The 23867-nt window shown below is 32.0% G+C and overlaps 4 protein-coding genes across 9 annotated transcripts; 3 read left to right on the top strand and 1 right to left on the bottom strand.

The window, feature by feature from the left end:
- The first annotated feature begins 6270 nt into the window (after positions 1-6270).
- On the top strand, positions 6271-10132 carry LOC126685997 (uncharacterized). Of its 2 annotated transcripts, XM_050380002.2 has the most exons (6): positions 6271-6624; positions 6829-7129; positions 7736-7894; positions 8060-8355; positions 9115-9249; positions 9795-10132. In XM_050380002.2, the coding sequence occupies exons 1-6, from the start codon at positions 6427-6429 to the stop codon at positions 9822-9824; spliced, it is 1119 nt and encodes a 372-aa protein (XP_050235959.1). In that variant the 5' UTR covers positions 6271-6426; the 3' UTR covers positions 9825-10132. The 2 variants fall into 2 exon arrangements, with proteins under 2 accessions (XP_050235959.1, XP_050235958.1); XM_050380001.2 differs by lacking the exon at positions 9795-10132 and having other exon boundaries at positions 9115-9537.
- A 2157-nt stretch (positions 10133-12289) lies between these two features.
- On the top strand, positions 12290-14035 carry LOC126685993 (AAA-ATPase At2g46620-like). Its single transcript, XM_050379997.2, has one exon. The coding sequence runs from the start codon at positions 12325-12327 to the stop codon at positions 13783-13785; it is 1461 nt and encodes a 486-aa protein (XP_050235954.1). The 5' UTR covers positions 12290-12324; the 3' UTR covers positions 13786-14035.
- A 1292-nt stretch (positions 14036-15327) lies between these two features.
- LOC126686002 (rhodanese-like domain-containing protein 14, chloroplastic) lies at positions 15328-17816 on the top strand. The gene is made up of 5 exons (XM_050380010.2): positions 15328-15574; positions 15671-15810; positions 16625-16763; positions 17052-17154; positions 17613-17816. The coding sequence occupies exons 1-5, from the start codon at positions 15382-15384 to the stop codon at positions 17749-17751; spliced, it is 714 nt and encodes a 237-aa protein (XP_050235967.1). The 5' UTR covers positions 15328-15381; the 3' UTR covers positions 17752-17816.
- Positions 17817-19321: 1505 nt separating this feature from the next.
- On the bottom strand, positions 19322-23161 carry LOC126685999 (protein ABIL2-like). Of its 5 annotated transcripts, none has more exons than XM_050380005.1 (10): positions 22876-23161; positions 22052-22179; positions 21558-21640; positions 21290-21440; positions 20905-21004; positions 20686-20778; positions 20552-20594; positions 20382-20467; positions 19785-19906; positions 19322-19632 (listed from the first exon to the last, which is right to left on the bottom strand). In XM_050380005.1, exons 2-10 carry the CDS (start codon positions 22136-22138, stop codon positions 19462-19464), a joined length of 936 nt encoding a protein of 311 aa, XP_050235962.1. In that variant the 5' UTR covers positions 22139-22179; positions 22876-23161; the 3' UTR covers positions 19322-19461. The 5 variants fall into 5 exon arrangements, with proteins under 5 accessions (XP_050235962.1, XP_050235960.1, XP_055962400.1 ...); XM_050380003.2 differs by having other exon boundaries at positions 20382-20470; positions 22876-23158; XM_056106425.1 differs by lacking the exon at positions 22876-23161 and adding an exon at positions 22598-22668 and having other exon boundaries at positions 20382-20470.
- Between the last annotated feature and the right edge of the window lie 706 nt (positions 23162-23867).

Below are 23867 nucleotides of genomic sequence, written 5' to 3'. Positions count from 1 at the left end.
ATTTAATTTAGATTTTTTTAGAAAAAATTTTAATGAATTTATAAAATTAAATATTAATTTGATATTTTAAACAGTATTAAGGGACAAATACCTATTTGTAGTTTCAAAAAATGAAATCAATTTATAAACTTTATCAATTTAATTATAAGATTTTAAATAGGGTCAAAAGTAGGGTTAAATACTTGGTAGGTCACCGAACTCTCAATTTATTTCAAAAAAGTTACTGAACTTTAATTTATTTTAAAAAAGATACCAAACTTTGATTTATTTCAAAAAGGTAACCGAACTTTTAATTTATTTCAAAAAGGATACTAAACTTTCATTTATTTTTAAAAGATTATCAAATATTAATTTTTTTATCAATGAAATGTTTTTAAATTAAATTGAGAATTTATACACGTATAGTTTACGTGGCAAATAATTACTTTAAAATTGTCTCATGTGATTCGGATGATTAAAAAAATTAACTTTTGGTGATTTTTTAAAAACAAAAAAAATATTGGGTATTCTTTTTATAATAAATTGATAGTTTGATAACTTTTTCGAAATAAATCAAAATTTGGTATCCTTTTTGCAACAAATTAAAAGTTCGGTAACCTTTTTGAAATAAATTGATAGTTTAGTAACCTATAAAGTATTTAACCTATCAAAAGTATATTATTAAAAAAATTAATTAATTTTTCTTTATCTTTTTCTATCTTCTTATTAATTAAATTAATTTACTAATTTCTTGATATTGTAGAAAGAGCCTAAGAAAGTTTTATCTATTGTATTCACACTTAAAATTTTAAAAAACATTTGATAAATGAAACCTTTTGTTAGTTAAACAATTTTTAAAAAGAAGGGCCAATTGCAAATTAAATCACGTACTTCTGCGTGTTTTACAATTATAACATGAAATTTAAAACTTGCCAATGTTAGTGATCAACTTTTATTATTTTTTTTGCGCAAATTGGAACACTAATGAATCACACAACAACATGTGCTTGTATATTACAACATCCACGTCAATATTTTTTACCGTTCAAAGGTTTCAAAGGAAGAAAAATTTCTTGCTGAAGCAAAAAATAATCTTTCAAGGTTTCAAAGGAAGAAAAATTCATACAAAGTCTGGATACCTAAGAAGTACTTGGAGTAAGTACAGAAAAGGATATTTTTCACATTCTCAAAAAGAAAATCAGTGAAAATTCAAAAGGAAGAGTTTGAATATGTAATGCCTATGGAGAGATATTCATATGAGAAAAATATTACTAAATAAAATCCCAGTGATTTCAACAAACAATTGCCTAAGATCTCTTGTAATATTATTAACTCTAACAATCAGATTGTTGTTAATGATAAAGAAAGAGATTTTAGAGGCAATTTGCATTGATCAGATAAGTCTTTTTTCTTATACTGCTTATTTTTTTGTATCTAGATGTCATACTTGTCAAGAAACTATAAAAAAAATTATGTTTAAGTATAAAAAATAAAAAGAAAGGCCGAAACAATGATCATAAAAAAAATGAGGCCAAAACCACAGCTAAAGAAAGAAAACGTGAAAGTGTCTAAAAAAATATAAATTTGCAAAAATGAGAAAATTCAGATTCTCTAGACTTTAGCCAAACTATTGCTTGTTCATATTTGTTTTTGGCTTAATTACTTAAAAACCACTCACCTTGAACTTTTTTTTCGTTTATACCCTGACATAAAAAAAATTTATTTATACCCTGACGTATGTGTTTATGTTTCATCTCTACCCTGAGGCACTAAATTAACCTCTTTTTATATAAAAAAATAAATAAAATACTCCTTCATTTAAAGAAAAAATCATTTTTAATTAAACTCTAATTAGCTTAGGTTAAAAATGAAGAACTATTTTAAACTTTTTTCTAAATGAAAAGAGGTTAATTTAGTGCCTCGGGGTAGAGGTGAAACATAAATACATACGTCAGGTATAAAATGAATTTTTTTCTAGGTCAGGGTGTAAACGAAAAAAAAGTTCAAGGTGAGTGGTTTTTAAGTAATTAAGCCTTGTTTTTTACTCTATTTTAAATATCAATATCGTACTGTTGAATTCTATAAATTTAAGAAAAGTCGGCTTGTTGTTCACCTTTTCTTACTTTTACTGTAGTGACAAAACAGATGGAGCGTCTAAAAACACTAGAGCGTTTGGACTTCCAGAGTCGCAGGAGTGTCTGTAGTAGTTGGAGAATATGAAACTTCTTGGCGTCTCAAAATGATGGAGCAGTTGGAGCATTCAGATTAGTCAATGAGTTCGAGTTCGGAAGGAAATAGAGTGGAGCATTCGAAACTTCTTGAGCGTCTAAAAATCATGGAACTGGATAGTCTAGAGCGGTTGGAGCATCTGAAACTGCTAGTTGAAGCGAATGGAATTAATAAAACATAATCAATAATTTACGAGTTGGGTTTAATTTTGGTTAAAAAAGTTACATATAAATGACTTTACTTTTAAAGCCATTCATATATGGAAGATATTGTTTATAACAAAATTAAAATAGCCCAATAGTCTAAAAAAAAAAACCTATAGCCCATCGAATTCTCTAGAAGTTTAAAATCTTAGAAGCTCAAGATTTCCAAGTTGCCAGAAGCTAAGGGTTGTCAAATTTCTAGAATCTCAGGATCTCCAATTTGCCAGAAGCTTAGAAGCTCTAATTTATCAGATGCTCAGGATCTTCAAATTGGCAGAAGTTCAGGATCTCTAGAATCTCAGGATCTCTAGAAGTTCAGGATCTCCAATTTTCCAAAAGTTTAGAATCTCTCAATTGCCAGAAGTCCAGGATTTCTAAATTTAGCGTGTAGTGACAGTTTATTGAAAATGGGGGTTTATTAAAGTAGACAGTTTTTATGGAAGTGGAAAAAGTGGGGAGTTGGAGAACGTGACAGTTAAGAAGAAGTGAGTAGTTGAGAAGATGTGAGCATCTGACAATTTTTATAGAAACACTATAAAAGTAGAAGGAAACCAACGATTCCAACCCCAACACAAATCAATAAAAACTCAAAAAATCTCGGAAAAATATCAAAGTCAAACACTTTATTTTTATGAAATCACTTCTACGCATTTTACATTTTTATTGTATTCAATCTCGTATTTCTGACATTATTTTCAGTCGTAATTTCATTTAAAATGTTGATTTTTAGATTTTTAATTACATAATTTTTCTTTTGTTTTCAAACTTTTTTTCAGAATTTTTTTTTACGAATCGCTTAGTTTTTTTTACGTTCTTTGAAAATCATTCACAATCACTAGATTAGTTTTCAATTTTTAGTTTGAGGTATAACCTCGGGCACATCCAAAAGCACAAATCGTTTTCTTTAAAAAAAATTTACAGGAAACAATAACATAAAATAAACATTGTAATAATATACAATAAACTTTATAAACAATCATAAACCTTAATACAACAAACAATGGATAATAAAGCTAATGATAATACTATAAGTTATGTGAATATATTTGGGTTAGAAATAATATTTATATATATTTACACATTTAATGAACATTTTAAAACATGACATCTATTGTTTTTTTTTGTCGAAGGTGAATTACAGTAAGTTAAATGTTAGGTGTTAGTATTCATTTTTTGATCAGTCGACTGGCTGTCTGAGGGGTGCGTCGAACCCACGTCCTAAAAAATGTACAATGTGAACGTTGCCAACTGGACCAACGCTCAACTGTGACATATACTGGATAGACGAGTTGAATATATTTAACTCATTTTTTTTATTGTAACTGAATTGACTCATTTATGATCTAAATTTGTATAGACACTATTTGAATCTGTTTATTATTTAAATTAATATATTAAGCATTTATTTGTTTTAAGTTGATTTGATAAATTAAAAAATTCAACTTAATTATTCAATTAAGTCAAAAATCACTTAAAATAATAAGTCAAAAATTTTGACTGATTTTTTACTGAATATATTAAGTTGTAAAATATCAATTTTATTATTGAATAAACTTTATATCCTTATTATTTTTAATTATTACTCACTAATAAAAATATTTTATCTCGCATACATTAATTTTTTTATTTATCATAGTGAGCGTACTATACTTAATTAATATTTAAAATTGTAAATTATTATATTTTTATTATAAATATGCCACTCTTTCTTTTTTTAAACTCTATATGTCATTTATTTAATATTTTGGCTCTCAAATATTAGTTGGACTCTGTTTATAATACATAACATTTATTATAAGATTTTAACGGATTTTTAGAGTTTTAAAAATTAATATTTTATTTTAAGAACTAATTTTTAAATAAAGATGAGCATTATTATAGTCTTTAAGGACTAATTATCAATATATACAAATACAATTTATAATTTTTATTTATGATATATGTAATTTTTACAATTTTTATTAAATATTATTTATTTAAAATTTTAAGAATTTAAATAATATATAATTTATATTTTAATAATTATTTTTGAAATAATCAATGTTCAGATATTTAAAATGTAAATATAACAATTTTCAATAACTACAATTTACAGTTATCAAACAGACTTATTTAATTCAGCACTTAAAAAAATCAACAATTATTATTTTTCAGCATTTAATATTCAGCCCTTAATTTTCAACACTTAATTTTCAAATTTATCAAATGCCACCTCAGTTTTAATCCGCTTAACTATTTGGTCATATAAATAGACCGTGTTAGCCTTTCCTAATATATACTGCCATTTTCTTTCTATAGTTTATTTTTACTGTAGATAATTATACAATTTCTAAATTTTGCTCATAATTAGTAATTCATATATTTTCTTTAAAAAAAAACTATTTTTTCCTATTTTTAAAAATTATTTAATTGATTCATCCTTCATAGTTCATATTATCAAATCAAATGATTTAGCTGATAAAAAAGGTTAATTTTGGCTAATAATCACCCATGGCACCTCAACTTTGGGGGTGCGGGCGCTAAACCCCCCGAAGTAAAAAAACGGGCAGTAAACTCCCTGAACTTTGAGGCGGCGCTCACTAAACCCCTTTTGGACGAAATATGACCAAAATACCCCCGGCGCCGTTTTTTTGGTCAACTGACTTTTTTTTCAAAAAAAAAAATAAATAAATAGTGGCGCCACGTCAGCTGCCACGTCACCAAACTACCCTAAAAAATTAAAACACCTAAAATACCCCTAAAACACCCAACCCAATCAAATCAACCCAATGAATTCAACCAAACCACTTTCACCCGAACCGCCATCACAACCACCACCACCGCCACCACAACTGCCGCCGCCACCATAACCACCACCGCCGCCGGGATCCGTTCCTCACTGAGGAACAGATCTGGATCTATTCCTCAGTGAGGAACAGATCCGATCTGTTCCTCAGTGAGGAACAGATCCGATCTGTTCCTCAGTGAGGAACAGATCGTGGTCTGTTCCTCAAGTGAGGAACAGATCGTCTGTTCCTCACCGAGGAACAGACCGTCGTCCGTTCCTCAGTGAGGAACAGACGACCGTCGTCTGTTCCTCAGTGAGGAACAGACCGTCGTCTGTTCCTCACTGAGGAACAGACCGTCGTCTGTTCCTCACTGAGGAACAGACGACGAGGGATCTGTTCCTCAGGAACAGATCCGTCGCCGGATCTGTTCCTGAGGAACAGATCCCGCGATCTGTTCCTCTTGAGGAACAGATCCGGCAGATGACCGGAAAATTTTTCCGGTCATCTTCAACGGAGAAGATGATCGGAAAAATTTTCCGGTGTGGTCCGGTCGGGTGGAGGTGGTCCGGTCGGGTGTTGAGTTAATCTTTTGATTTAGATTGGGTTGATTTGTTTTTTTTATCTTTTTCTAAATCAAATTAGGGGTATTTTGGGTGTTTGAAATTTTTAAGGTATTTTACTGACGTGGCAGCTGATGTGACAGTGTCAGATTTTTTTTGAAAAAAAGTAAGTTGACCAAAAAAACGGCGACAGGGGTATTTTGGTCATATTTCGTCCAAAAGGGGTTTAGTGAGCGCCGCCTCAAAGTTCAGGGAGTTTACTGCCCGTTTTTAAACTTCAGGGGGTTTAGCGCCCGCACCCCCAAAGTTGAGGTGCCATGGGTGATTATTAGCCGTTAATTTTAGTTCATAAAATATTAATTTAATATTTTTAATGAAATACAAAATTAATTTAGGATATTTATAATAAAATATTAATTTGATATGGTGATTTATTTGAAATAAAAATGTAAATTTTTTATCTTTTATTATAAAATTTAAGTTATTAATATATAAATCAGTATATATAATTATTTGTATTTGTATTTATTTAGAACAAACTCAGTATCTCCAGAAAAACTCTACCTCTCAGGCTTTCTTACTCTCCAAGAATCTGCAAACCCATTTCTTCCATTTTAAAAACTCAATCTTTATCTTCAATTTCAGAATTTAAGGTTTAAAATTGAATTCAAAAACTGATTAAATAAAATGGGAGGTTCATCGGAAACAAGATTTTTGCAAGAATTAGTATTATACGCAGCCAGTGCAGCCCTAAGTTGTCTGGTATTGTTCGCGGGGCTCCGACATCTCGACCCGAACCGTGAAGCATCTAAGAAGGCCCTTGAGCAGAAGAAGGAAATCGCTAAGCGGTTGGGTCGCCCTCTTATCCAGACTACTCCCTATGAGGTTAGGGTTTGTTAAATTAATTTTATTAGTACTTAAATTTGTTGAAGAATTTAAATTTTATATGCATAAAGTGAAGCATAGTATAATTATATTTGCTAGAGGTTTTTAAATAGTAAATTATGGTTGAAATTATTTGTAAAGTGATTGTATAATGCTATATAAATGTTTTGTAATGTGTGTTCGCTTTGTGTTCATTTTATATAGGATGTGATAGCTTGTGATGTGATTAATCCTGACCGTATTGATGTCGAATTTGACTCTATTGGAGGATTGGAAACTATTAAACAAGCTTTGTATGAGTTGGTGATTCTTCCGCTTCGAAGGCCTGAGCTCTTTTCGTACGGGAAGCTTCTTGGACCGCAAAAAGGGGTCTTGCTATTTGGACCGCCGGGTACTGGTAAAACTATGCTTGCCAAAGCTATAGCGAAAGAGTCTGGAGCTGTTTTTATCAATGTTAAGATCTCTAATCTGATGAGCAAGTGGTTTGGTGATGCGCAAAAGCTTGGTGAGTGTGGACTTCCTTCTTTTTCTCGAACTTCAAATTTATATGATATGGCTTTGAATTACTGTTGGAATTTAGCCTATTTTGTAGTAAGAGAAACCTTTTGAAATCAATGCATATACGAGGAAGGTAAATAGAAAGTTTGTATGTGGTTTATTGTGCCAAAAGTTGGGATAAAGCACAGTGAAAAATCTTGCCCAACCTCTCAAAGTTTCTTTGATTTAACCTTAGACTGCCAAAATGCCATCAAAGCTTCTATGAGGTTTTTAGCCTTATTCTTTTTTTTTAACATTCTTAATAGTTAATACTATCAAATTGTAGCAGTTTATTTATTTCTCTAATTTTTTTATGCATATGGAAAAAAATTAAAGCTTTTTGATTTTGTTTTCATTCATCTTATATCTTTGAATTCAATTTACACTTTCTCTTATTGTTTTATGCATATGGAAAAAAATTAATCATAACAAAATAAATTATAATGCTAAATCATTCAAATTGTCATTTTTCTAGTGGAATAGAGACAGGTGGAAGTGAAGTTTGATAAATTGCTGATGTAATTTTTCTTCCATGATAAATGTGTTAATCTTTGGAATTGCTTAATTGTTGCAGTGGCTGCCGTTTTTAGCCTGGCTTATAAACTTCAGCCTGCTATCATATTTATTGATGAGGTTGACAGTTTCCTGGGTCAACGTCGCACAACTGATCACGAGGCATTAACAAATATGAAGACAGAGTTCATGGCTTTGTGGGATGGTTTTACCACTGACCGTGAGTTCTTCTTCTTTAAGCACTTGTTACATTTCATATCTTCTCCATGTGGAAGTGACTATCCAATGCATATCATGTATATAGGATTTACGGATTGGGTGTACTGGCATTTGTTTATGCTAGCTTGGCCTTAATCTCTTCTTCTTGTAATTTATATACTTGTAGAGAATGCCCGAGTGATGGTTCTTGCTGCAACTAATCGCCCATCCGAACTTGATGAAGCAATACTTCGGCGCCTACCCCAGGCCTTTGAGATTGGGATTCCTGATCGCAAATCTAGGGCTTCTATATTGAAGGTTATATTGAAGGATGAGAGAGTAGATGAGAACATCGACTTTGATTATATTGCTGGCTTATGTGAGGGTTACACCGGCTCTGATCTTCTTGAACTCTGCAAGAAAGCGGCTTACTTTGCTATCAGGGATTTACTGGATGAGGAGAAGAAGGGGAAATTATGCAGTGTGAGTGATCTTTAAAATTTACTCTTTCAATTATTATCTGACATTGGATATATAAAATCATAGTTACATATATAGAGTTATTTCCTTGCTTTATATAGATTGTTAGAAGTTATACCTTATAAAACTTCTTTTGCCTGATTTTATTTATTGTTTTCGCTGCCAAATTGTACCCCTCTTTGATGACTTACAATATCTGGTTAGATTAGCAAACTAGACTCACGTTCATTTTGGTGTAATCTCGTATCCTATTTTCTCTCTGTATTTGTCAGAAATAAGAATTATTTTGTTAAAAAAGTACATGTTTTAATTAGGTTTTAAGTTGATGATGTTCCTCATGTTGAAAGATGAATAATAAAAGAGGCATATTAAGTAGCCTTTTAGCGCTTTAAGGCGAACTTTTAAATTTTGACAGATTAATTGCCAGCCTTTGTAAATTTTGATATTCAATGCATAAAACCAATCGGCAGTGAAATTGTGCTACTACAAAACGTTGTCGTTTTAGAAGTATTCCGGCGTCCCACATCACCACAATTTCACCGCCGACTTGTTTTATGCATTGAATTGCAAAAATTACAAAGGCTAGTGATTAATATGCCAAAGTTCAAAATTCAGGATTAAAGCGCTAAATGTTGGGCATTATTCAGTTCTCTCTTCTTTTTTTCATGGACACTTGGAAATTTGTGTTTCCATCGTTTCTTATACCTGCATATTTAAGATATTTTGAATCTCGACTGAATTTAGCCATGGTTTTTTTCTCAGGCACCAAGGCCATTGACTCAAAAAGATATGGAGAAAGTTCTTGCTACATCAACTAAGACAAGGATTGCTGCAAGTGAGTATACTAGATCAACGTCCCAACCTGCTGGATGGTCTCGACAGTCAGACGATTACCAGGTTCAAGCCACAATTAATGAACTCTCTAAGCTTGTAGTTTCTCAAATAATGAACCTTCAGCCAGATTCAGATTCCCAGGAATCTTAAAACTTTTTTATTAATTCATTTTAGAAGGATCTGTTGTTATGTAAGATCGTCCTACATATATTTAGTGCAGATGAGGATCTGTTGTTATGTAAGATCGTCCTACATATATTTAGTGCAGATGAATCTCGTACCAAAGTCTGCGTCTTTGTAATCAAATTACTAAGCTATTGATGTTTAGGCCCTTTGGGATGCTTTTGATCAGCTTAGGATTGAAATTTTGACGTGGAAGAATGCATGTTTGGTGCTTCAGAGAGCATTTGTTTCAAATTATTTTTATTTTTTGAATGAATTAACTCGCTCAAGCCACACATTGTCTGCAGATTTTGTGTGTTTCTATGAGAAAGCTTAACAAACAAATTTTATTATTGTCTTTATGATTATAGATTTTTGTCGGAAACTGAATCAAAAAACACATGCTCAAGACACACATGTGGTTGTTTTTGCTTGTGCTTGTACAGGAGAAAACCGAAGAAAACCAAGCCGAGTAGGAAGCATTTTTATACATGGAAACACACTGATAATTAGACAATCATAAGAAGAATGCATCATTATTATGGGTGAGTTAATCCTTGTTCTTTTAGATTTGGAGCTTCATGTAGTTTAAGAGAATTATTTTCTCTAGGATCATGGCTAAGGAATGATCATCTTAGCATGTGATTTTGTGTCAATTGAATCAAACGAAAGGCGGTGATTCAGTTGTTCATTTATTGGATCTTTGAAGAATCATTGATACAAAGGCTGTGTTTGGCATACAAATGTAAAGAAGAAATATCAAAATGGATGTGTTCAAGTTTTATTTTTTTCCTTTTGATATCGGAAAGGGGCACTAGGATTCAAATTAAAGTAAGTTTCTGGGTTTGATTCTTGTGAATGGAGAAAATATGTGTAGGAAGAGTTTTGACCCCTCGTGAGTTCATTTAACTCAAATTCGAATTCGTCGGAATTTCTAGATATAAAAGTTCATGCACTAAAGAAAATCAACCTCAATGTTTTATTTCCTTTTGTTTGTTCGTTTAGTTGCTAAACGAGGTGAACTTGTGTTTGTTCGATTAAATACTAAACGAAGTGAGCTTGTGTTTGTTCATTTAAATACTAAACGAGCTTGTTTAGTAGCTAAATAAATAAACACCAATTAAACAAGAACCAGACATGAATATTATTAATTTTACAAGAAACGAACATAAAAACCTTGTTCAAAGATTGAACAACACAGACCAAATATCTTCGCCTATAACACGAACGTCTCAAAATTCGGTTCGCTTCAATGCTATCCATAGAGGTGGGCAAATGGTCCTCTTCAGTACTATCCCTAGAGGTGGGCAAATGGTCCTCTTCAGTTGAGAATTAATCGATTTAACTAAAATTGAATTAACCTAATTATTTCCTTTCTCTAAATCAATTGATCAAATTACTTTGATCCAAGTGAATTTAACTAAATCAACTAAAAGTTTGAAATGTAAAACCGAAGCTATCAAATTAGTCGGTTAGTTTGATTAAATTGATAAAAACATAAATAATAATACTTAAAAATAAATAAAATGCTTAAATCAAAACCAAATTAAAATATTCTTATTGACCAAATTGGATTAACTTAAATATTTGATTAAATTGAATTAATATATATCGGTAACTTTGGTTTAGCTCATCGTTTACTCGCCCGTTAGCTTTTACTCGTGAGCCTCTACGAGAATGACTTGTTTGATGAACAGACCTCTTAAGAAAATGCCAAGGATTGAGCTGGTGAACCTTGACCAACTTAATTTCAAATATAATAAAAGTAAAAAATAAATTTGGAATTTCATGTAATTGTATTTTAATATCATTCAAAACAAAACAGCCTTATTTTTCAAACTCTACACAACAGCACAGTGTTGAACATGATTTACGCCAAATTGGACTTCTTTTTAGTTTTTAGTTTTTACACAATTGTATTTTTCAAGTATAGATTGCGTTTGTAATTGGGAGAATTGATACATAGTTGCCATAAATGGAGTTTTAGCTGTTTGGTTTGGCAGGGTTTTCAAACATTCTTTTCTCAAATATCGTATTTCGTTGACTAAATTTTAATTTGTTTCATTTAATTATTAAATTCTCATTTTAGCTCAACGAGAAATTTTCATGCCAAAAATGCATATGTTTGGTTTTTTACGTAACGAGGAAGTCGGTTTTATTTATTTTTTCCCGAAAATTTGGCAAACGTATATAATAGACATGATATTATTGAGATTATTGCAAATTGATGCCCTATTTTTTTTTAGAATTTTACAAATGACAAATAATTCCAAAAATTATTGATAAATGGTCAGCTTATTTAGTCAGACACTTGAATAATGAAGCAAACCTATTGAATTGTAACCCCTCAAATATAATAACATGATGCACAACATGTTTGAATTGTATAAATACTAAAATTAAATTAGTTTATCAGTTGGGGTCAATAAAAAAATAGTTTATCAATTGGTATTGGCCTAAAATCATCTTTAAGAGCTGCTAAATAAAAAAATCAAACTTGTTTACTATAATAATTAGAGGTGTGTAAAAATTGAACCACAATGAATAACCGAAGCAAACCGACAAATTTAGTTTAGTTGGGTTCAACAATATAAAAAATCTTTAGTTCGGTTTTAGAGATAAAAAAATTACAAGTGTTGGTGTAAACCCAACCAAACTAATCAAACCAAACTGAAAAATCAATTAAACCAATTGATTTGGATTGGTTTCAATTTTTTTACATCCTTATAATTTTTTTTTTGGTTCGGTTCGGTTTGAACAAACTGCACACCCGAATAATAATCTATCAATTTGTACATGTATATATTAGTCATACTTTCACAGCCACAGTGCATTAATACTTCCTCTTCTAACCAATATATTTGACCAATTAAATTTGCCGGCTTATTTCGACTCTACAAAACCTCTATTAATTCTCTCTTATAAATTTTCATTCTTGAAAGATCATATAATAAAAAAAATTCATTCTTGATTATAATGATCTCCAACAAATTATTTCTTATATTTTTATATACCATGGTTGTGATTTTACTCTTATATTTCTTATCAAAAACATCTTTTTTACAAATTATTTCAAGATATTTAAGATCATTTGAATCCAATTTTCATGTGTATCAATTCTACAAAATTCCACAATTCAATGAACATTTTCAAGAAAATCAACTCTACCGTCAAGTCTCCGCTTATCTCGGCTCGTTGCCTGCGATGGAAGATTCCGACTTCACCAACCTCGTTTCGGGTCCGAAGTTCAACGATATCACACTCCGTCTCGACGCGAATCGACCGATTGAAGATCATTTTTTAAGTGCTAGAGTGTGGTGGAGCAATGAAAAATCTGAAAAAACTTTGGTGTTGAAGCTTAGGAGAAAAGATAAGAAGAGAATTTTGAGGCCTTATTTGCAGCATATTCTTTCAATTGTTGATGAGATTGAACAAAGAAAAAAAGAGATCAAACTCTACATGAATCTTGATCAAGAAAACGGACGGTGGAGATGTGTTCCGTTTACACATCCGGCCACCATGGACACGGTGGTTATGAATCTTGAAATGAAAAACAAGGTAAAAGCTGACCTTGAAACTTTCTTGAAATCAAAACAGTATTATCATAAACTCGGACGTGTTTGGAAACGGAGTTATCTTCTTTACGGAGAGTCCGGAACGGGGAAGTCGAGTTTTATTGCAGCCATGGCTAAATTTCTCAATTTTGATGTGTATTATATTGATTATTCTAAGGTTAGTGATGATTCTGATTTAAGTTCGCTTCTGTTACAAACCACGAGTCGGTCCATGATCGTTATCGAGGATCTTGATCGATTATTGACGGATAAATCGAAGTCAAAGTCTATAAGTTTATCCGGGGTATTGAATTTTATGGATGGAATCGTTTCGTGTTCCGGAGAGGAACGAGTTATGGTGTTTACGATGAATTCTAAGGATCAAATCGTCGATCAAGCGGTAATGAGACCAGGGCGGATTGATGTTCATATACATTTTCCGCTATGTGATTTCGCTGCGTTCAAGAATTTGGCGAGTAGTTACTTGGGAGTCAAGGAACACAAGCTTTTCCCTCAAGTAGAAGAGATTTTTCAAAGCGGAGGACCAAGTTTAAGCCCTGCTGAGATTGGTGAGATCATGAGTTCGAATCGAACTTCCCCGACTCGGGCTTTGAAATCGGTGATTTCGGCAATGCAAAACAATAATAATAGTGCCAATACTCAAAGGCTGAGTCAGAGTAGATCGGTTCGGACGGGTAATCATCAAGAGAGTGTAGATGAAGCTGCTGAAGGAGGTGTGTTTTGTAGAGAAAGTGTTCATACTGTAAAAGAATTTGGAAAATTGTATGGACTTTTGAGGATGGGAAGTAGAAGAAAAGAAGAAATTTTGGACTTGGGTTCAGTAGATAAGGAGAAAAAGGAATCATCTAAGCATGGAACTTAATTAGATTGTTAACTAGAGGTTTCGGTTTCGAGTTCTGAATTCGGAGTAGCTTTAAAAATCTTTGTCAACTTACGGGTTCTACCTAGCTCAGTTCCGCTAAGTTGGGACAGTAGTTCCGGATATCGAGCGGTATCGTAACAAAAATAGATTAGATAGGTATATATAGTGATCAAATTAAGGTTTTTCTCTTAGCTCATAGATTGAATTTGCAAATTTGATATATTCTTTAATTTATGTAGAAAAAGGTATGCACAAGAGATGCTTTTTAAGAAATATATTTTGTATTCTTTTCAAGTGGTTTGTGTTTCATGTAACATTGAAACTCAATTTATGAGAATAGTTCTATCATTTTTCTAATGTTGACCTTATTTATAAATAGAGATAATTGTAAAATAAATAATAAATTTCAATGTATGTTATAATTTTGACATAAAGTTTTAATTTTAACAATTTATGATATGAATTACTATTTTTTTTTTTTGCAATTACGAACAAGTTACATTTAATTAATATCTTATTATAATGTGATGTAGAGGTCATGAATTTATCTATAAGTAAATTTAAATATGTGTTGTCCACGTGTAACTTTTTTATTGGTGGCTTTTAGTTGCCAAATCAATTGCATCGTAGGTATCCATAAAATGGACAAGCCTGTTTTTTTTATATACTCCCTCCGTCCCGTTTAAGAAGGGACATATCTCAATTTTTTTTGTCCCACATAAGAAGGCCAAATCATGGTTTTTGTGCCATTTTACAAGGAATTCTCTCTTATACCCCCATTTTCTCTTTCTATAATTAATGCTAATACTCTACACACAAATTATAAAACAATAATTAATAGGGGTAAAATAAGAAAAGTCAAGAGTAATTATTATTTTCTTAATCTATGTGTAAAAAGGGTATGTCCCTTCTTAAGTGGGACGGAGGGAGTATATAATAATAATATAGCACAAAAGTTCAACCCACTCTAAAATTTATATCCCAGGACCAAATAAATACATTTTAATTATTTTGGATCAATTAGATCCCAAATATGTATTTTCGATGTCAAATAAGTCATTTTAAATCATTTTTAATCTTATCGGTCAATTAGGTCACCAAACTCTCTTAAATTAGGTCAAATAACCCCAAAATGTATACTTCAAACGTGGATTTATTTGACTCTGAAATACAAATTTAGGAACCTAATTGACTAAAGTGATCAATTTGATCCCGGAAATACAAGTTCAGGATTTAATTGATCCAAAAAGTTTAAATGTATCTATTTGACTTTGAGACACAAGTTTAAGGGTCGCATTGACCCTTTATTCTTATAACATTTACAGGGAAGGATTTAGCAGTTACAAATTCAGATAAAAGGACTTCAGTAGTAAAGAAACAAAAATTAAGGGATGCGGACCAAAATTAGCTAAACATCCATAATCCACGCCTTACGAGTTGATGAACATGAGCCACAAGCTACGATTTTGTTAAGATAACAAAAAAATCCACAATGTTTTTTATGGCCCACTTATATCCTCAAAATCTAACAAAAATATCAAAAAAAACAGTTTTCACATTAATGAGCTAATTTAACCAAATTAAGATAAAAAAAAAATGGCTGCAATCAGCTCAAGTTCATCTTCTTCGTACTTGTATCCGAGTTTTCAATCATCTTTCTCTTCGAAATCGGCACATTTATCGCTGTGTATCAGACCGAATGGATCCGTTAGTGGACAAATAAATTCGCGTAAAGTTTCGAAGAGCCTAAGAATCTCAAATGCTGCAACAAAAACTGCAAAAACGCCAGGTATTTGATTTTAACTGCTCGATTCGATGGATGAATATAAAAGAAAATTGAATTGAATTGGAAGTTGATTTTGTTTTTGAATTGAGGGATAATTAGTGGAAGAAGAATGGAAGGTAAAGAGAGAAGTTCTGGTGCAGAAAAAGGTGAGGAGTGTGGATGTTAAAGAAGCTCTCAGACTTCAGAAGGAAAATAATTTTGTGATTCTTGATGTCCGTCCTGAAGCTGAATTCAATGAGGTTAGTCTGCTTCATTTTAGTACGAAAAAGTATATCGGTAGCGTCTGAACTTTTCTAGTTATTCTATTTTAGTGCTTAAACTTTTACCTTTTTTAAATCCGCAAAACGTTTATTTGAATTTTTGCACTATCACACTTTTTTAGAAATTGGACCTCTTTTGTATATATTGGATTCTTAGGCTTATAATAGGGAAAAGGATCATTCATGCGCTTAAACTTTAAATTCAGGATCAAGTAAGCCCCCAACGTCGGGAAAAGTTCAAACATGCCCTTAACGTCTTAAAAAGTGAACAATCAAGCCCCGATTTAGACGCATAGATGAGACGTCGGGGGCTTGGTTCACAAAATAGAGGAGCCTGGTTGTTCAATTTTTAAAATGTTGGGGGCATATTTGAACCTTTCCGGATGTTGAGGCTTACTTGATTCTGGGCCAAACCTAAAGGTCATAAATGATCCTTTTCCCCTTATAATATTATACACATTAGGTTCATCCATCAGAAAAGGTATTACGGTGCGAAGTTGGATCGGAAAAAAATTGAAGTACTTACTTCCTACAAAAATAAAAATATATGAACTCGACGCGCTAACAGCACACACCATGATAGAAAGACCTTGTTATATCTACAATATAAAAATAAATTATAGATATTCAATCTTGATAAATAATATTGAAACGATCTAATTTAAAATTATGTGATAGTGTATGAATTTAAATATATATTATATTATATTTATAAAAAATAAAATTTACTGATATTAAGATGATAATAGTATAATTTTTTTTTTTAAAGTAACGATTAGAATGGTGGACGCAGGGTCATCCACCAGGTGCAATAAATGTGCAAATTTATAGGCTAATAAAGGAATGGACAGCATGGGACATTGCTAGGCGACTTGCTTTTGCATTTTTCGGAATATTTTCAGGCACCGAAGAGAACCCCGAGTTTCTACAGCGTATGATCCCTTCTCCTAATTTGCGTTTCTGATAATAATCAGACTCGAAGATCGAAAAGTACTCTATATTTCCGACGATTTTCATTCATGATCTAAATTTTTACGATTGTTCATTTTAGTTTATTTTCATTTTCAATTGTAGTTATTATATTCAAGTACGGAATATGTTGGAGATAACAAAAATACTATTGTTGGAGTCTCGTTTAATAAGTTAGAATCGGTTATATGACGATTTATCTAGATGAAAATTAACGAATCACTGATATGCTTATTTGTTTATGATGGCAGTTGTGGAATCAAAGATTGACAAAAGCAGCAAGATCATAGTGGCTTGCTCATCTGGAGGTACTACCAAGCCAACCCAAAATCTTCCTCAAGGTCAACAATCAAGGTATATTTTATTAACAAATCTCCATTTACATCGAAATGGACTGACGTGACAGTTACGTGGATGTCTACCTGAAATAAGATTTTTTTTTTGATTCTACTACACAAATATCTCATGAAAATATAATGCGGCACCATGAAAATATAATGTGCCACATAAAATCTGATATTAGTGTTACGTGATCGATACATGACACTCTACCTTCACCTAAACGGTAAATAGATATTAGTAAAAAACAGCTTAATAGAAATAAAAATCTTTTTTTTCCGCTAAATAGATATCCACGGAACTGACGTGCCCGTATTTGTTTAAGGAATGTATTTTATCGTTATAAAACGGTAGGTCGTGTATATTCCAGTTATAAATTGAAATTTGAGTACTGCACCGGAGAAGAAATGAAAATTCAGATACCGTCAGATAACATTTGTTCTGTTTTCTAAAATAAAAAGAACTTGTTGCAGATCACTGATAGCAGCCTATGTGTTGGTCCTGAATGGATACAAAAATGTGTTCCACTTAGAAGGAGGGCTTTATAGATGGTTCAAAGAGGGGTTGCCTTCAGATTCTGTAGAGACTGAATCATCTTCACCAGTTGTATAAATGGTCAAGTTTAATGTTTTCATCACTCAGATTCTACCATGTCAATAGATTTGAGACTTTTTGTATACCAACCATATATCACCACTCAAATTTTAATTAGAGCATTGTATTTCATTGTTCGAAATACGGATCGATGATTCGCCAGAACAGATCACGATCCGTATTTACATTCATCAATGAAGTATTCTTGAAAGGCAAAGTGCATCTTTAGATTCATGCACTAATATGTTAAGTGTGTACTTTCTGCGCTAGAAATAGAGGTGTGCAAATACCGAACCGACAAATTTGATTTGGCTCAGTTTGATATTATAAAATATTTTTAGTTGGTTGGTTCGGTTTGAAAAATATAAAATTTTCAGTCAGTTTTCAATATAAACCGAACCAAAAAACCAATCGAACCGACCGGTTCAGTTTGAAAATTCAATTTTTTTAAATATTCGGTTCGGTTTCCAAAAAAAGAGCAAAATCTCAATTTAGCTCGGCTCAACCGAATGCACACCCTTAGCTAGAAGTATGACCAAATAAGTTCTTTTATTCATTTTCATACTTTAATTTTATTAAAATTTTAGTTCTTATATTTTTATTTTTATTTTATCAACATTAAATATCATGATTTCAAACATTCATTAATTATTTAATCTTTCTAAGAAACACATAATTATTAATACAGATAAAAGGATCAGTAATATTTTTCTATGATAGATAAAATAATTAAAATTAAAAATTAAATTAAAAATAAGTCATAATAATTTTGGATAAATATTAATTAGATATTATTTTAAATTTATGTTTAAATATATCAATTACTTAAATTAAAAAAAATTCAATAATATTATTTTTAATAACTTTAATTTATTTTTATTAATTTATAACTTAAAAAATAAATTTCATTTCACTTTTACTCATGATTTTATAAATTTTACAAAATGAAATGCTTCAAGAAAAATGGTAGCTTGCTAATTACAACAGTAAATTTCTTCAATCAAAGTCAAACTTGAGAAAACAAGGATTTTCACTTGGGAAGAATTGGAGAAGGCAATCAGATGAAACTGCAGAACTTGGAAATGTTAAAAATCCTGAGCTCGGTCTATCTCAATTTAATTCCATAATTTTCAAGTGAACTGGATGCTATCGACCCCAAAAACGCTCGAGAATGAATCGATTTGATTCAAATCTAGCTCGATCTACTTGAGCCAAGCATACTTTGCGAGCAGGATGGAACTCTTATAATTTTACTAGTCTACCAATTATAGAATTTTATAACAACAATGATATTCCTAAATTGATATGTATGAATGTTGTCTTCAATTACTTTATTGTTTCTAATATTTAATCAAGTCAAACTTGAGTCGAGTTCAGGTTATATTAATGAAAGCACGAGCCCAGTTTCAAGCCTGTGTCTTTTAGCAGGGTCGAACTCAGGCTCGAATGTGTATATACTTTTGGAACTAGACTCGAGCTTGAAAATGTATACAGTTCAAACTGGAATTGAATGAAAAGATCCGATCTTTAAATTGCAAGAAGACGGCTTCATAATATACAAAATACATACTGAAGATAAATATATCAGTAGAGGAATGAACTATGATTTATGCATTACTATAATTGGAGGGGAAAAAGAGGGTTTAACTTACAGATATGATATAATGGTAATTGCACAGAGGAAATGTAAAGGTATAAAAATCAAGGAATCCTATAATCTCGGTTACCTCAATATTCATCCAAATAGGTATAAAGCATATCGTCTTTCTTCGATTTACGCCGACTTAGTAGCGCCTTGAGGAGCCGTTTACTTTTGCTGGGGTGATGCTCAATGTCTTTCGTATTTTCCTTTTCAGCCGGAATACGCATTGAAATCGATTTCCGAGGTTCTGAAGGATACTGGAAGATACACAACAGATTCAGCAGACTTAGTTACACTAACAAAACTATTATCCTACTATTATTAAACAGAACAAAATAATTACAAGATCCGCAGCAATATCGTTTTTATGCAGATATAATTATATCATCTCAATTATTAGCATGCTTACCCGTCGCCTTCCAGCAGCAGAATTTGGAGTTGCTGGCTGGCTGCTGTTTGGTGTCGTTGGCCTACTTGACACAGACCCGGAACGCAGCAGCGGAAAACGATATGGTGATACTGATCGCTTATCTGATTTGCAATAAGGCATTGTCAATGAAAGGCAGCAGCAGTGTTATCAAAGACACGCCTCAGGCAAGAGGCACCTCATCTGCCGAGAGGCGGGCGAGTTCCCAAAGGCGTATGCCTCTGGCGCCTCTCAGGTGAGGTTCTCTTGAAACGCACTTGAATTTTGACTTTTTTCTTTTGAAAATTAAAACAAAACCCTATCCTCCATCGAATATTTCTCATAACTCACTCACTTTATCACACTATATATGCCAAAAAATTAAAAAACACTCTATTTACTCAAGTTCATTAGGATTGTGCTTGTTTTTTTTATTTTATATTTAAAAAATACATGTATAAGTTTCATACATTTTACTGTGCGAGTGCCTTGCGCCTCAGGCACTAGGACCTCTTGGCGCCTTGGAATGGCTTTCCCCTTAAGTAATTATGAGCACGAAAAGTAAAAGGGGGAAATTTTACGACATCAATAACAGAATACCTAATTCTTTCTTGGGCATAGTAGACGTAAACGAAAACGTTGCAGATCGCTGAGGAGGTTGCGGAGAAGGTGATGGGGAACGCCCTCTTCTGCATGATAGTACAATGTTAATTTCATCTCTAACTAACCATTTTATATTTTGGTAAGTGCAAGAACACGACAGTGCTCACCTGACAGGAGCTGTTGTAGGTTCCGTAATTGTAGCTCGAACAGCTTTGGTAAGAAATGAGATAAATGATACAGTTATTATACAATACTTCCCAACACACACCAGATATTATACAAACCAAGATAAATTTTATACCATTCCGGAACTGATGCCAATCATCTTCATCGTCTAGACTGCACCCTAAGTACTTTGATTTGGTGCAAATTGCTCCATGCATCGTCTCCCCAACTGAACACGAGTTAACACGACATAAATATTCAAGCTTTTATATTGCAGAAGAAAAAGCAAATTTCGAATTTGGTAAAAATCGTAATAACAGTAAAAATGAGAAAAAAAAATGAGAAGCATCATTGCCTGGCAAGATGTAGCGCTTGTGGTATTTTGGTGTATTTATCACCAGTGACTGTTGAGTGATGCCTTCATGATCAATATATTCTTGACATGTTTTTAGTCTCTGATAAACCAAAAAATGAAAAGATTCAATACCCAATGAAAATGACAATCCTTCAGTAAGACGCATTAACCCCAGTACAAATTATAGTCTCTAGAATTATTTATAATACTACACGAACTGAAAATTAGTGTTGTTCTGACTATCATGCATGACGTCTTACAAAAATTAATTTTCCACCAAAATGCATACAGGCTCAGCAGCTTGGAACCAAAACGCAGCAAGCTAGATTAAGTTTTTCAGACTCAGTCAGTCAGTCAACATTTTACTAAATAATTCAAAACACACCTGTTCAATGCAAGATACACGGAATTTTGTTCCAGAAACTTCGTCAACCTTCTCATCCAAGAGATCATTAACCTTATATGTGACGGAACCCAAATGGTCCACAGTATTCACTAGAGCTTTTATTGCGTAATCTTTCAATGTCTCCACTACCCTGCATTATCCACAGATTCAGTTAGTTACTTAGCAAGTGTCAAAAAGGATATAGAGAAAACATCAGATACCACTCTCAAAAATATCGTTCATGTAAAATACTGGTCGAAGCACTCACATCTGTTTTTGGTCATCGTTGGTGTAGGATAGTTCAAAATACTCAGCTGCTGAATACAACTGTGTTCTCAGATTCTTCAGATCCTGAGAGTTTTTAGATGCAACTAAAGTTACTTAACAATGATGCCCCGAATAACTATGCAGACCTAGTGCAAGACACAAACATTTATGGCGATATTCTAAATTAAAAGTATCCATACACTAGAAGGATGCACTGCCTGACCGATACTTAGCATATTTTATAGTGAAGTCAAACTTGAATATTCTGTTAGATGAATCAAAATAGCTCACAAGCAGTTCTATTGTTATGCACTCCTATAATAACATAGTCCGAGGTAAGGTTTTTCCTGAAGCAGGTTGTTCTAGTATAGGTAAAATTTGAAGAATTACCAGAAAATATGCACACATTGAATATATACCAAACTTTTATCACGAATTTTAAGATGCAATTTTCTCGCATACGAGGAACCAACAAATAAAGGCAAGCAAAAGTACCTTGAGACTATCGGAAAAGAGCAAACTCTGCTGCATAGAAACCTCATCGTAATTTGATGCCTCCCTAGAGGCAGTAGCTGCAGCCATTATATCCTTAGAAACAATACTCGAATTCACAGATTCTTATCCTGCAAGAATGAAACAAATTAGAACACAAGCCAACAAACAAGCAGTCACAATCCGACACATAGCCCGGAAAGTCGAAAGTGAAGTGTTCATCATCTATTGCAGACTAATTGAGCAATTTCTCCAAAAGATCAATACTTTCTTCCTAGACCATCAAAAACAACTAAAATCCTAAGAATATTTTAGTAAAATGAATCAAATTTGGCATAATCAAAACCATTTATGAACAATGAGAATATTTAACATTAAACACTTTACAGAATTAGAATCAACAAAGAGAAAGAAACATTCTTTCCAGACAAGTTACAACTAAAAAAGAAAGCAAAAAACATATTTATTCCAGTCAAGATTTAGCTTCAGCAACCACTCAAAAAAGCAACATTAAACAGATAAATAGAGTAAAAAATTAAAATTTCCTACCAACCTCAAAACTTCTAAGTAAACCAATTGTCACAGAATCTTCACCAAGAATCCAAATGTTACCAAACCAAACCAATTAATAAGCATGTCCCAAAAGTTACATTCAACAAATTCCTAAAAAAGCAACAAAATTTTACCAAATTTGTCCACATTTCAATGAGAAGAAACACACCCAAAAAATCCAAATTTAGCAACTCCATTAGAAATTTTAAGATTGACCCAAAAACAACAAGACAAAAACAGAAACTGGGTGTGAAAGTGAAATCAAAAGGACCAACCTTGGAAATTTCCCACTTTTTAAACCTCATTCACTGGCCAAAACTCAGAAAATGAAACGACCCAAACGCTAAATAAACGACACAGAGTGAGTAGGAAGCTGAAAATGAAAGGTTTTTATAAAGAAAAAGAGTTGCAGAGATGAGAATGGAGAAGAAGAAGGAGAGGTGAGCACGTCTGAAAAGTGGAACTAAGTGAAGTTCTTTAGGAAGCAAAAACTGGCCATTCCAACACCATTACTCATCATTTCTCCTAATCCCAGTGGAACCCACTTTTTTCTTTTTCAAATTATTATAAAGTTTGAAAAATGGGTCTTCTTCTTAGGTTCTGGTTGTGGTGGGGTGGTGGTCCATTTTTTCTATTTGGATTGCTTTCTTTTCTATAGTTAAAATGGCAAAATCCGTTGCCCACAAATTTTAATATTTTCCTAATAGATACTAATTTTAAAAAAATTAATCAATAAACTATAACTCAAATATTAATTTTTTAAAAATTAAAAAAGTGAGAGATATTTAAATTTAAATATAAATAAAATTATAATGTATCACTATGTTTAATTACTTGAATATACAATAATAATATTATAATTTTGTAAATAATATCGAACTAGTTTCTTTTAAAAAAATTGTAATAATTAAATGAATTAATTATTTTTTATTTGGTTCAATTTAATTTTTCACACCATTAACAATGTTTTATTTTTTGCTTATTTTCCTATGCTCGAATTTGAATTCGAGGTCAAATATAACCATAATAACTTTATTAGCGGTTTCGTTATGTCAAATTAGTATTGCTTTAGTAACGAGGTTTGATTCAAGTGATAAACGGTTTGGTATCGCTTAAACAATATCTCGAATTTGAGTCTTATAAATGCAGAAAATTTTCGCTGGCAAACTCACACATCATGCCAGGTGCGCAATGCAGGCGAAGCCCTAAAAACGGGATGGCGAACCAAAAAAAAATTAGTACTGCTTTTTAAGTTCCGTAAATTAAA

The sequence above is a fragment of the Mercurialis annua genome, linkage group LG6 (genome assembly GCF_937616625.2).
Source record: "Mercurialis annua linkage group LG6, ddMerAnnu1.2, whole genome shotgun sequence".
NCBI classification, from domain to species: domain Eukaryota; kingdom Viridiplantae; phylum Streptophyta; class Magnoliopsida; order Malpighiales; family Euphorbiaceae; genus Mercurialis; species Mercurialis annua.
Note: the sequence above shows the minus strand (reverse complement) of the source record. Positions and strands in the feature narration are given on the sequence as shown.